At 33.3% G+C, this 14436-nt stretch overlaps 3 protein-coding genes across 4 annotated transcripts; 1 reads left to right on the top strand and 2 right to left on the bottom strand.

The window, feature by feature from the left end:
• Positions 1 to 2639: 2639 nt before the first annotated feature.
• Positions 2640 to 4034, bottom strand: LOC133200092 (uncharacterized). 2 transcript variants are annotated; one of them, XM_061335831.1, is made up of 3 exons: positions 3906 to 4034; positions 3110 to 3453; positions 2640 to 2861 (listed from the first exon to the last, which is right to left on the bottom strand). In XM_061335831.1, the coding sequence occupies exons 2-3, from the start codon at positions 3438 to 3440 to the stop codon at positions 2656 to 2658; spliced, it is 537 nt and encodes a 178-aa protein (XP_061191815.1). In that variant the 5' UTR covers positions 3441 to 3453; positions 3906 to 4034; the 3' UTR covers positions 2640 to 2655. The 2 variants fall into 2 exon arrangements, with proteins under 2 accessions (XP_061191815.1, XP_061191823.1); XM_061335839.1 differs by having other exon boundaries at positions 3910 to 4034.
• A 1633-nt stretch (positions 4035 to 5667) lies between these two features.
• On the top strand, positions 5668 to 7050 carry LOC133200081 (uncharacterized). Its single transcript, XM_061335820.1, has 2 exons — positions 5668 to 6004; positions 6925 to 7050. The coding sequence occupies exons 1-2, from the start codon at positions 5671 to 5673 to the stop codon at positions 7008 to 7010; spliced, it is 420 nt and encodes a 139-aa protein (XP_061191804.1). The 5' UTR covers positions 5668 to 5670; the 3' UTR covers positions 7011 to 7050.
• Positions 7051 to 8261: 1211 nt separating this feature from the next.
• Positions 8262 to 13875, bottom strand: LOC133200069 (bifunctional peptidase and arginyl-hydroxylase JMJD5-like). Its single transcript, XM_061335812.1, has 7 exons — positions 13530 to 13875; positions 13003 to 13154; positions 12459 to 12625; positions 12004 to 12164; positions 11054 to 11218; positions 10576 to 10678; positions 8262 to 8490 (listed from the first exon to the last, which is right to left on the bottom strand). Exons 1-7 carry the CDS (start codon positions 13787 to 13789, stop codon positions 8272 to 8274), a joined length of 1227 nt encoding a protein of 408 aa, XP_061191796.1. The 5' UTR covers positions 13790 to 13875; the 3' UTR covers positions 8262 to 8271.
• Between the last annotated feature and the right edge of the window lie 561 nt (positions 13876 to 14436).

Genomic DNA, 14436 nt, shown 5'->3' with positions numbered 1-14436 from the left:
TCTTTTTAAGTCATTAAGTTTGTATTGATTATTTCCAAGATCTCCTATTGCTTATTCTTATATCAAAATACATATAATCCATACATGTATGTTTCTTGTTCTTTGATATCATAATTATATCAGCTAGCTTACATATTTACTGTACTTATAGATCATTCTCTTTAGATCTCTTTCTATATACTGGTATATGTATGTATCTACCTCCTCTGAAATCAACATAGTTACATGTTACTTGTTTTGTACGTACATGGTAATTTATGAAAGTACAGGTACATGTATTCATCATTTCATCTGTTGAAGATTGCAATGTATGGTAGTTATAATACACATATCGTTTATGTCAGAATGAAATGTTTTTGATAGAAGTTGAAAGATTTTATATATTTAATACAATTTTATCCATATCATCCATATTCTTGTTTTGTGTGTAGAATTATAACTAGGAGTTCAGCTCAAGGGATACAAGTTAAATATCTTCAAGATTACCTTAACTTTTGATCAGTCTTCTGCAATTGCTTTAGCCAGATATGGCACATATAAGTAAGTCTCATAAATTGTGTAGTGTTTCAACCTGAACTGATAGTAATAAAGGCTCTTCTGGATCCATATGAATTTTCAGTTCAGCACAATGAAGCTTTCTTCATCTCTCCTGGTCCAAAGCCTCAGCATTTGACCTTGTCTGTCAGCATCTTTACATTTTCATCTTCTTTTCAGAAATAATGAGCCAATTTCAATCAAACTTGGCACAAAGTATCCTTGGGTAAAGGGGATTTAAGTTTTTCCAAATGAAGGGCCACACCCCTTTCAAGGGGAGACAATTAAGAAACAGCAAATTTAGCATGGGGTAAGTTAATATAAAAATTTTCTTCTCAAGAAGCACTGGGCCAGCAAAGATGAAGCTTACGTGAATAAAATTTTGACATGGTGTATATTCAAGTTTATTCAAACCATGGCTCCCAGGGTTAGGGTGGGGCCGATATAGGGGATCAAAATTTTACATAGGAATGTATAGGAAAAAAATCTTTAAAAAGTTTCATCTCGGGAACCACCGAGTCAGAAGAGTTGAAACTGAAGTGAAGGCTTCATTAAATAATGTAGATTCATGTTTGTTCAAATCATAACCTCCAGGGGTAGGCTGGTGCCGCAATGGGCAATCAAAGTTTTATATATTATAAATATATAAAAAATATAAAAAAATCTTTTAAAAACTTTTTGTGAAGAAACAGCAAAGGCATGAAAAGTCATACTGATATGGAAACATTTAGTTTAGCCCACAAAAGATCAAAGTTTTACAAAGGAATATATAGTGTAACTCAGGTGAGTGTTGTGGCCCATTGACCTCTCATATGTAAGTTTTGGTATAGCTTATTAAAAGTGTGTGGTCATACCACAGCCTTTAGATTGATTCTGGAATTGATTTTAGCATATCTTGGGAAGTATGCAGAATTTCAGAATTAACTTTGTGTTAAAGTTGACTGTATATAATATGAATATAAATATGGGAAAAAGTATGATTTATCATTTGGTTTATCAGTATTACATTGCCAAAACTGGGTACCCTACCTGAGAAGTTCCATACCTTTACTTTTCTTGATACCCTGTTTCTCTGTCGGATTAAAGCAATTTAAAGGCCTCTGAGTCATACTGGCCATGGTCCTGTTGACAGTGTGTTCAGTATGGTTAAGCTTTTCAGTTGCTCTCTAGTGCCCATGATATATATATAGTCAAGAAAAGCCATGTATATATTACCTGGCATAGATCTCAATATCATATTAATGGTGTACTTGGTAGAGTACAGTAAAGATTATACAGTGCATATAATAGCACACGGTTTCTAGGCTTACGGTTTATTTTATGCAGTAAGCTAAAGTTAGCAGAATACAATTAAATATTTTACTTATACACACATGGATTTAAATTTAAACTTTGTAAATATTTGTATCAATCGTATACATTGAAAAGTGAAGTAAATCCCTCCTGTTCCTTAACTGCCCAAGGGAGAGAAACACTGACCTAACAAGCATTCTGAGAGTATTGCATTAGCAATACTAGTCCCCTACCGGCAAGTGTAATCTGGTTCCCGTTAAAAATTGAAAATGCCATAATTCCGTCAAAAATCAATGAAGCGGGACGAAATGCAAACTTGATCTATAACTAATCAAGGTAAAGTCACATACCAAAAATCAGCTCAATATCTGAAAACGTTTAGAAGAAAATTGCGGAAAACCCCTAGAAATTGAAAAGGCTGTAATTCCGTCAAAAATCAATGAAGCGGAACGAAATGCAAACTTGATCTGTAACTCATCAAGATACACTTACATACCAAAAATCAGCTCAATATCTGCAAGCGTTTAGAAGAAAAGTGCGGAAAACCAAGTGGGACAGACTGACAGACAGACAGAGGGACAGACGGACAGACAGACAGACAGACGGACAGACTCAGAGGAAACCTATAGTCCCCTCCGGTTTCACCGGTAGGGGACTAATAAACATTCTAATACAAAGATCTATAGTGACAATTTTTAAACACTTTGTTTTTATACATGGGAAATAATGGTTGAAACATTGCAGAAAAAATATCTTCCATAACCATTGAAAGCTATAAATGAGTTTTCCTGGCTTGAAAAAATTGAATATCACATCTGAAAGACCACTTTATTTCTTCTTGGATTCATTTTCTAATTTTTCTTGCTTTTTAGTTATTCCTTGATATAAACTTATCAAGGTATATCCAACTTTACTACACAACAGTTTAATATTCTCATTGTCCATTCTATTATATTCCTTAGGGTCTTCATATAAAAGCCGAAGAGGTGGATGTTTAATTCCAAAGTAGCTGTACAGGGACTGTATATAAAATACTGAAAGAAAAAAAGATAAATGTTTATACATCTCAATTTTCGAACCTTGTGTACAATATAATAACACAAAATAGATACATGTTTTTACATTATTAAAAAGCAAACCTATGATGGAGGAACAATGCTGACTGAATTGTTTGTGATTAACCTACAAATTTTTATCTTTTACTTCGGACAATAAACACACAATAGAGGATTGTAAATTTTAACTATTCAGCAGATAAAAGGTTCTATCTTGACACACTTACTTGTTCCTAGGAGGTAAAATGAAAGTGCAAATGGAACTCTGTTTTCCACAATCCGCACCAGAAATGTCTTTGTGAAAGGTGTCACAAAACACCCCATGGCTGTGCAAGATAATACAGCTGAGTGAAGATTGATCTTTTTCTTCTTGCCTTCAGTCCCATCTATTTGGTTTTCACTAGTGTCCTGTCCCTTTGTTTGTGCTACAGTGGCTGCTGCATTAATGTCTGAGCCATTATGGGACTGATCATTTGTTACATTTCTTTGACCACCCTGAGTTTTAAGTTGTGGTGCACAAACAGCACTCTTGATAAACAAATTGTAGAATATCCTCATTACTAAGTTACATCTGAAATTATAAGATTTAAATATATAAATGTGGCTGTTTTTAATAGAGTCTGTGTGTCAAAATAGGTCCTTAGCGCCCCCCCCCCCCCAAAAAAAATCCATACTGTCAGATTACTGATAGACCTTTACAACAGGAACCAACAGAACAATAACTTGCAGAAATTAGTATATTTAATATGTCGTCATATTGATATATGAAAGTACAAAAAACTATAGAATTACGTTTTGTCCAATGGAATAGAGTTAAACAAGTGAATTATGTGTTGGCAAAATACTTTCAGGTGAACATTGTACATGTAGCTCCACAGAAACACATATGTCGTATTCTTTTGAAGGCAGAGATCTCAGCTGAGCCAAGGCTAAACCCTGACTACTTCTCTGAAGAGAATAACCATATCTCAGAGTCTCTGCTCTGCAGACTGAGATCCAAAGAGTGAACAACATCAGAGTTACTTACATTTAATAACGTATTTTCTGCATTCATCTCGTGGAAATAAATTAGCAATAAGCAATTTGTTATCATCATCGTCAACTATTCATCTTGCTCAGTTCAGTTTCAAGTTTACTGTGTAAGTCACATTTCATTTCGAATTTCCTTAAAGTTACGCATTCCGAACCCGATCCATTTAATACAACGTGTGATGCAAGAAATACAAAAAGGTAACGTTGCACACTCATATTTTAATCTGTTATGATACTTTAACACGACAAAATATTTTCCCATTAGTTTATTGCATTTTATTTCTTGTAGAATAAACGACTATCTGACAACCTGTTAAGCAGTAGTATAACAAAACGTTTTAATTCGAATTTCCTCAAATGTTATCATTTCATTACATAATCTATGGTTACATATATGTCTATGCATATCCCCAGCAAAGGCAAGTCATGAAAATATTTGTTAAATGTAATAGCATATACATGTAACTGACTTTCAATGAAAATACACTTAACTGCTTAAATAGTTTTGATCAAGCCTTTTCTTATAAAAAATGAAAAGGGTGAAGATAATGAACTATGATTGAACTAAAAAAAAACTACAAACAGTACATGTGAACAAGGCATAAAACACGGACTCCTGGAAATTTCAGAGGTAAGATCACGTGTCTAGGAGGAGTAAGCATCCCCTGTCTTCTGGTCACACACTTCATGAACCCTAAGTATTTATCAGGTAGACAGAATATTCCATAGTCAAATTTATTATAAAATCAAAGGCCTGAAAATGCCTGACAAAATATGACCCAATGAAAGGTTAAAATTTGCTAACAAGTTAGGTCATTATAATGACCATAGAATTTATGAAATGCTGACTTTAAATGAAGTTATTGAAATCCTTGTAACATCAACTTATCTGCCAGTAGCTTGCCTTAGTTTAAAAATTGATCATACTCAGGGCATGCTCTTGAATAGGAATAAGTTGGGAGACATAAACGTCATACCCAGGTGATAGCAGAATATTTACTACAATAATAAGAAAAGTTGACAATGGAGAAGCTGAAGTCATCTCATTTGTGACAAATGATTTGTCATATAGTTTAGTTGTTAGTTGGTTCTTATCATCTATAGTCATCTACAGTCACTAAATTATCTGAATATGAAACGTATGCCAGACTCTGTGGTGTCTTTTATGAGTTCAGTGGATATATCGAGTCAACATATGAATGGAAGTAACTATTGTTAATTGATTTAAAATGTCATTGAAATATATGAATATCAAGTTAAAGGTCACAACAAGTGTTTTCTTCTCATGTAGAAGTTTTTGAATAAATTCTTCTTCATGGGAATAAAAAAAAAGTCAGCTAATACAGAACACAATTGCAGGTGCCCATCAGAATTACAAAGGATTGTAGGAAGACTTTAGATGTTACGAACCAGAAACTAAAACATCTTTCTAATATCAGCTTCAGAGAACTTATGTATAGAATCAAAAAGAAAGCCCTAATTGACACCAATCATACCCCCCCCCCCTCCTTTCTCCCCCCAAAAGATTAAGATTTAGTTTGAATTATTCCGAATGACATCTACAGTTCTTGAGAATCTGATACTTGCATATAAATAAGTCTTAAGATGATATCAATTATTTTTTATTACTTTTTTTTAATTGAAAAGAAAGTCTCACTTGGGCCATTGACTCATGCAGTTGAGCTGAAAAAGTGAAATGTAACATTGTCATATATAAATGTTTAATTATTTGATTTTGTTTTGTTTCAGGTTAAAAATGGGCAAGTTGTATGATTTATTAATAGAACCTTTTGTAAATTACTCTGAAAAAAGAACAGGAACAAAAAGAGAAAATCCAATCAAGCCGAATTCATTGCCAATAAATCAAGAGACAGACCCAGAGAATGAGGGACCTTCCAAGGCCCAAGAGACCAAGCCCGAGGATGAATGTTATGCATGTAAAGCTATTGTCATAGCTACACTGACTATGTATGGCACGGCTATCCTTACTATTCCTAGTACTGACAAATATAAACAGAGCATGAGAAAATACCTGAAAAACAAAAACACTGTACTGGCCATATTTACAGCTCATTCCTTTTTTGGATGTGGTAAGTACACATTACTAGTATTATGTTCATCAGTTTTATATGCGAATGTAAGTGACCAGTTGCCAGTACTAGTAGATTGGTTGGGAAAGAACCTGTCTCCTCGAGTGTGTCGAGATAAGGTGGCGTAATTTCAAATCCTAGTCATTATCTTCCTATTACACGCATATTTTGACTTATTCTCTATTGAGAAGTTGATGGCTCGTTTAATACTCCCCCTCATTCTCTATTGAGAAGTTGATGGCTTGTTTTAATACTCCCCCTCATTCTCTATTGAGAAGTTGATGGCTTGTTTTAATACTCCCCCTCATTCTCTATTGAGAAGTTGATGGCTCGTTTTAATACTCCCCCTCAACGAAGTTGAGAGGGAGTATTAAAACGAGCCATCAACATCTCAATAGAGAATAATTTTGACTCTTTCTTTGATCATTAAAGCCAAGATGTGCGCAATAATATCGATATTCCGGTGTATTGCGGTTCGTTGACAAAAAATATCGTATCGCAATACGTTTTTTCAGTACCGATATATCGGCAAAATGCTTGGGCGTGGGAATTCTAAAGTAAAATATGAAATTTAATTTATGAAATTTAAGATGTCAGAACCTTTTCAATAGTGCCAAACAGTAAGGTTGCTGTTGTATGGTTGCTTTTCGGTACAAAACTGTAGAACTTAGATCAACAAGATTTTTTTTTGATATTACATATTAATCATTATGATAGTTATATACCTTCTGCTTGTAAATGGGGCTTGATAAAATAAGAAAAGATCATCTTAACTGTTTTTGAAAATATTGCAATACATATCAATGACATGTTGCAATACAGTTAAAAATATCGCAGTATATTGCAATACGAAATTCCCTGCCCTATTACAGCCGATTTATTTTTTCTTTCGCTGATTATCAGTTTTATTCTACTTGTAGGGTGTTTTGTTGCTGCATTTTACCAAATTTACAAACTAAAGGAAATGCTGGATCGACGGAAAGAAAACTCAGTAAAGGAATCCTGATATACTTTGACTTTATATGTTTTGATATTTATAATAAATTGTAAAGCAAATATATATGTTATTTATTTCTTTATACGTAATGTAGAATTAAATTTATTGTCTGGGTTCGAGGGCGAACATGCTACATTTATTGACTGGATTTGAGGCCACATTTTTAAATTGTCGAACCTGAGAACCAAACTAGTGAAACTACCGTTTTGTTCAAGGACTCGGCAAAGTAAATTTTTGCAATCACGAATGCAAATTAAATATGATGCAAAAATGTCATAGCGGTCCAGGATTTCATCAGATAGTCCAGTTTCTTACCTACCAGTCTAATTATAACTCTTATCACTTACTTTTAATTATGCAAAGAAAACTCTACTTTTTTGGGTTGAAGTTCATTACTCTTGGGAGAAAACAAAAACTTACGTGCAAAATTATCATCAGCATGTTTTAATAATCCTCAGAAAAAGGAACAGATAAGGGATTCTGTAACTAACTTCTAAAAGAGTATTTCAAATTTAAAAACAACATCGAATAAAACACAAAATTTCAAGAAATCCATAACTTTTCTCAATGTTGATTAAATTCTTTTATCTAATAATAATGCATAATACATTTATTTCAGCAGGATACCAGTGCCCCCCCCCCCCCCCCCCGCGCCCGGCATAAAGTAAATCCCGCGTATAATACTACCTCAATACGACTATGGAGAATTAATTACTTTTTTCATTACAAGACGCAGTACCATTACAGAAGTAATTAACCATACCAATTGCCAAAATTTTAAGGAGACAACGTAATTTTGAACCAATTTTTTTTTTATTTTTTGTGAACTTTTATAATGCCTAAAGATGCTGTACACCTCCTCTAAATAAATTTGATAAATACCAGCTAATCTAAGAACTATTTGTTTTGTAATTTACTAATTTTCCTTTGAATAAGACAAGGATTTTTCAGTATTGTTTGATATCTATTCAAAACCCAAGCTTGATAATGTATGTTGATATTTTTTCTCTGAAAACATCTGATGGTAAATCATGGCATTATGATTTCAAATTAAGAATATCATGAAAATTTATGAATGGGTATAAAGATACGCTGTAAGTACTTTGACTATGACCTTAAGTTTCAAATTCAAGTTGAGTGCGGTCTATGTGATCGTTATTTATTGTCAAAGAGCACTGATTTATAGACATTATGCATATTCATCAATATAAATGAGATATATCAATACAACTATCAATATTAATGTAAAGTATCAATATTTCAATTCTTGTCAGAGTTCGTCGTGTGCGGGGCTGTGGACTTCCTCGTACAGTCTCTGCGCCTGCGGACTGGCGAAGTTGAGTTGAACCTTGTAGCTTGGTTTCTCTTTCACGCGCTTTTCAACACGAAATAACGACTTGGCAACAGTCATGGCGATTTTCATTTCGAAATTGTAAAGTTCATCCCAAGTCAGTTTCCGATCTCGATTTTTGTCCACCAGTCTGAAAAACTGTAAACTTAAGTTAATTAAAACACAATATTGTGACCTCAATTTAATTTCTTTCTAGATATTCTACAAGTTTTGTTATTTTTTTAATATCGCATCGCTCGGCCTTTTCTGTCAAGTGCTTTCTTTCTCGACTTGATGGGCTATGTTCCAGATGATATCACTGTTAGATTACTTGTGTTCAATCTTTATATACAATGTAGACTCCTTATACTCAGTGTACCCTAACAGTCTAATGAATGTTGTACGTCTGATAAAAAAAAATTTCGCGTTCATAAGACATTTTTCTAGGAAATAGGTTTACATAAATTACCTAAAAGATATTGTACATGTATTAATTCTGTGTTAAAGTTGCATTCAGCTTTCATGTTATTGAGCACTCTTTTACGTACTTATGTAGCATTGTATGCAGTGCATTTTGAACTAATGTTTCAAAAATGTTTAAAATCGGATTGTCTTCGATATTTGAAGTTTCTTTTATTTGAATGTTTAAAACTTCATATCTATAGGGGTAAATTCTGTACTTTGATTTTTTTATAGCAACATTTTTTTTCGGAGCAATTTTCCAGTTAATTCTCAGATTCCACATCGCAACGTTCAAAAATTGCACAGTTGTTCATACACATTTATTTTTATTCCAGAATAAAGCAGTTTTCCCATTATTGTTATAAATTCCTGATAACTCATTAGAGTTATCACTCTTAGTGTACAGGGAAGGCGTGTCTTGCAGGAGATCAACTTCGTGTGAATTTTCAGACGTGTGACCAAAGGTATGCCTTGACCCTGAAGCAAGGCTATTTGGATAAGTTAAAGTCACACGGTATTATCCAAGTTATTTTTTTGTTTGAGTCATAATTTTGTAATGAGAATCAACAGCAGCTCATTTTTTGCATTATAAAAAGGTGTGTTCCTATCCTTAATCCAACGTCATTTGTAGTTGTTTTTTTTTTTTTGAAGGGGGGTGGTGGGGAGCCAGGGAGTATACTAAAATGGTAAAAAGCTCCTACTTGTAGAGTTCAGGTGCTCGTGACCAAAGGGTGTATCATGACTCCGAGCCAAGGAAATTTCTCAAAGGTCGCAAGATTAAGAAGAATTAACTCTTTCAGGTAATAACGCTGTTATGCTCAGCTTAATTCAAAGGTTGCTTATGATCGGAGGCCATTTTGTGAACAATGCCATTTCAATGGATTAAATGATACTCTGATATTCTAGAAAAAGAATTCTTAGTTTCCAGTTTTAAAAAAAATAAGTGTACCCTTTGGTTGGTATAAGTCTCGTTCTGATAGTTCTAGATACCACTGGAATAAATATAGCATAATCTAATGTTCTACTGTTCCTTAACTGTACCACTATCACCCTCCACCCCCTCCTCCGCAATTATTGGATTCTCATACAAAAAGGGTTGTCAAGGGTATAAATTAATGAAAATGGGTAATTCAAAAATAAAGAACTAAAATATGAAGCTGGTCATCCCTACAAGGGCTATCGAGGCTCGCTGCAGCTAACTGTCTGAAATCAAGAGATCGAAACTCTACCGCATTACTAGTGAACTACATGTAGACAATACAAGTTCCCTATATACTGTCTGCTACACTTCCCCTACTCAGGAAAGCTTCGTCCCAAAACTTTCCGAGTGTTTGGGGTCTCAAACAGCAACCTGCCTTCCATGGATAGTCTGTAAATGGACACAAAGTCTTTGAGCTTCCTGAAGCAAGTCAGCATACATGAACAATATATAACAACGTAGTAGATACAACGCATATGTACACATGTACCACGGTTACTGGCACATACTAGTATTTTGCAGCACTCTTTGCTTCCTTTAAACTGCAGTACTTCGCTATACAGTTTATTCATATTTTTTATATATCTTTCGATTTATGATACAAATACTATATATAAAAATATATGATCTAAATCATTATGCCTCTTTAACCTGCCTGAAATCGACGGAGAATCTAAACTGCATAACCAGAAAAGCCAGCTTACTAGCAAGGTCATATGTTCCCTAAATGCTGTCCTCTACAGAATAAAGAGGGAACAGTTCATAAGAATAGTAAGTTTTAGTTGATATGTAATTTTACTCACTCTGATATAATCCCCATCCTGTTCTTTACGGAGACGAATCAGGTTCTCCAGGTCTGATAGCTGTACCTCGGCCAAACCCTCAAAGTCCCGGAGCATCCTTATCCTGTCATTTAAAATCAAGCATACATGTACAGCTCTGTATTTGTTAATGTTTTATGTTCAATGACTGAAGAAAGCAAGACAATATTTTCCAAGTGCCAGAAAGTTATTTTGCCGTTCTTTAGATATCACGTACCAGGTATAGGCCTCTTATTTAATTATGATTCAGTTTTTTATGTCTTTCTGCTTTAATTAATTATCAATACATAACAAAGAACTTGACTTTATTGCCAAATGTAAATGAATGGATATATCTTTTTTCACCCCAAAAATGATTATTTAAAAGCTAAAATAGATATACATGTATATGTATATTCATAAAGAAAACACAAACTGGAGCACAATACTCTGTAATGCAAAATTGTTATTAAGACTGTACCTTTTCTTTTCTAGATCAGATAAAAGAGTAACAGTCGTCATGTTCCTGATTTTCTCTATACTTTGGACTCTAGGACATCCAGAAACATTAAAGTATAGAGGACGAAGGAATTGATAACTGATGACTAGAGTTCTTTGGTCTCCACTCCGAGCATGATGATACCAACTGAGAGACAAAACAAATGGTAAACATGAAATATATTTCAATGAAATATTAAGAAATACATTCAAATGAAATTTTAATGAAATTCTCCTGCTTCTTTAGATTTTGGAGCTTTTATTCATTAACCGTTTAGTGTTTACATATTTTTTGTCATATTACATATTTTGAAACAATACTGTAATGTTTCGTTCACAGAGGAAAAAATATCTTTGTGTATTTACATGTACTGTAATATTTTACCATTATATCATTGATATTTAAGGTATTCATTGTATAATGAAATGATTTTGAATAATTCACTATTTAAATATACATTGCTAGATAACGATGAAAGAGAATGAACCAAATTCACACGACTGGTATCATATAAGAAGCCAGTCATTTTGCACCATAAACATTTTTGAAGAGTTTTCTGCCCTTGAGGAAAAGAAGAAAATTTTAATTTTGTCAAAATATCTGTGGTAAATGATTCATTTTATTTCAAATTTTAATAGAGAGGGTTTATGCATATTTTTACCAAGAGATTTATATGAGGTTAAATTACTTTTTACAATACTTAATAATACATGCGCTGCCCATGGACTTCAATGTAAAATTCAAGGTGCAATTTAAAATTGGACAATAATCAAAATTTTGTAAATTCCTTTGGTGTTGAATTTTTATTTGATAACACCTTCAAAATGCTACCATGATTTAAAATATCGGACCATTTATATAATAGGTACACAATATGGTCGTTATACATTGAATATCTTAATAACATTTTTAGCATAAAAATGAACGTTTACTCCTTGGGTATGTAGATACAATCTCCAGAATTTATGCTGGACTTCCACCATTGAATACTTTGGAATTCTGGGAACCGGAACATGTCTACTCGTTCCACATCTACTTCACTATATGCCCCAGCCTCGTTCCAGTGTCGCTTCTCGACTAAGTCTCCCTGCCCCTAATTCATCAATTCTAGATTTTAGGGAATTTTCCCGCGATTATTTTTTTTATATATAGATTTGCTTCTATGAAATGATAAATTTTGTTACGTTTTTTTATGTGGAACACAGTTTTAGGAGATGCATTTATTTCTTTTTTTTCCTATATTTTTTTCCTTCGTTTTTAATTGTATGGATTATGGAAAGCCAAAAATGATACATAGAATCAAAGATGATTAAGCCCTTTTTAATCAGTGTTCAATTTCCGAGCAAACATTTTCATATTTGATGATTAATCAAATGATTAATCTTACACTGTCTATAAGGTAGACTTCTTTCGTCCCGTCCAACAGACAGTAGACACTCTCAAAGACGTCCTTACGTAGAACGGTCTGAAGACCTCCACTGCTCATCCAAACGATCACACGTTGGAGCATGCGCTCAAAGGAGCATAATAAGCAAAACGGTAAACTTACATTTTCTGCAAATATAATTTAATTTAGATGAACCCGAAAAATGAACAACAAAATTTGAAAATTGTTAAAAATATTATTATTTACTTAAGTTGCAAACACGAGTCTTTGATTAAGAAAATAAGATATGGGTATTCATATAACTACTTCTACTAAATGAAATTTTGCGTTTTAAAATTTAGTGCGGCCGCGGCATATGATGTATAAAATTACAGGGACAAAAAAAATTCTGAACGCAGGTATTATAAAGCTGTCTATACTTATTGTTTTCTAGCATTTTCTACTCATTTTTACAATTATTTAAAAAAAATCTCTCAGTTTCTCAATATCTAGATGTTGTAGGATCATTTTTCTGTGGAATAGCTAAAGATTATCAGTGCCTTACCCTGCATGCTCTTTGGAACGTCCTGAAACATGTAGATATCCTTGAATGTGTAATCGTTTATGAAGTCGTTCAGTCTGTAGTAACGGTAGGAATTGTCCAAATCTTCCTTCTTTCCATACTCCGCATACATAATTTCCCGCCCAAAAGTAGTGCTGAAATATATTGTGTTTAATAACGAATGTTTTTAAATTTGCCAAATAGAGCAAATTTTGTGGTAGATGGCAAATTTATACGGTCTTTATTATGTCGTGTTACATGTAAAATTAAAGTAACTTCATTGCTGGGAATTAAAAAAAAAACATTTTACTAAATTCTGACGTTCTCCTTGACCCCTTATTTGCAGTTTTAAATGAATAATTTTGTAACATATGATGCATTTAAATTTTTAAATAAAAACCGGATTTATTGCTAAAATATGCTTACCTAATTTGGTTATAATGACTTAAGTAAAAGTTATGACAACAGTCTACTTTTTTCAATGACCCTTGTGTGTACAAAAAGCTATTTGAGAAATTCAATTAACCTACTTCAAGTAATCGTCCGTCCAAAGACCAAAAGCTGGCATGTTTTGTGCATTGAGGACTTGACGGAACTTGACAGGAATTCTGGGTAGCACATACATTTCGAAAAAGTCCTCTGGAGTTGGAAATTTGCTCAGTGTTTCAATTTCTCCCTCTGCAGGTTGGTGGGATCCAAAATATTGAAGGTGTCCTCTGGGTTTATATCGTGCACCCACGCCATGACCCACAGCAAAAATAAAAATTCCTAAATACGACAGGATTTTCATCCTGTTTTCCAGATAGTAAAGAAATGTTAGTATTGCCGGAATTCGTCGTGAATTATTTGCCTAACAAGAACAATTCGGGCATTTAAAGAAAGAAAAGAAATATAAATACTTCTTTAGGAAATCGATGGTTTCAGAAAGAAAATCATTAATGACATCAATCGATTGTCAGTCATTGCATGTTTAAACTTAACAATGATAAAATAAAAATGTGTTTCAAAACAGATAACAGTCTAAATTACTAGAAATAGTTTACAGTCTTAATTCAATCTTCTTTTTCAAAAAAGTACACATGTAAATTCAAAAAAGCATGCGTTCTTTATTTGGTAAAAGTGCACTCGTTCCATGCATTTTCATTCAAAGCCCCCGTCCCTATAGACATGTTTGATAGGAAAAGAATTTGACAAATTGTAAAGGTACAACAAAAATATACAAGTATAGCAGAGAAAAAATCTACAGATCGAAATGAAAGATATTAATGGGTCATAAGTGTAAGAGCAATCCCACAGCTATGTGTACTCCCTCTTTTGCTGAACGAATCCTTTTACAAACCACATTATAGAAAACAAATTAAATACGGGAGGAGGTGGGGGAGGGATTAGATATGTCATTTAAAATTGATACGAAAATTGACCAAAAAAAGGAGAGAG

The sequence above is a fragment of the Saccostrea echinata genome, unplaced genomic scaffold (assembly GCF_033153115.1).
Source record: "Saccostrea echinata isolate AGI-Se365-2 ecotype Australia unplaced genomic scaffold, CSIRO_AGI_Sech_v1 ptg000002l, whole genome shotgun sequence".
Classification (NCBI taxonomy): Eukaryota; Metazoa; Mollusca; class Bivalvia; order Ostreida; family Ostreidae; genus Saccostrea; species Saccostrea echinata.
The sequence above is the reverse complement of the archived record's forward strand: the minus strand, read 5'-3'. Positions and strand labels throughout refer to the sequence as shown.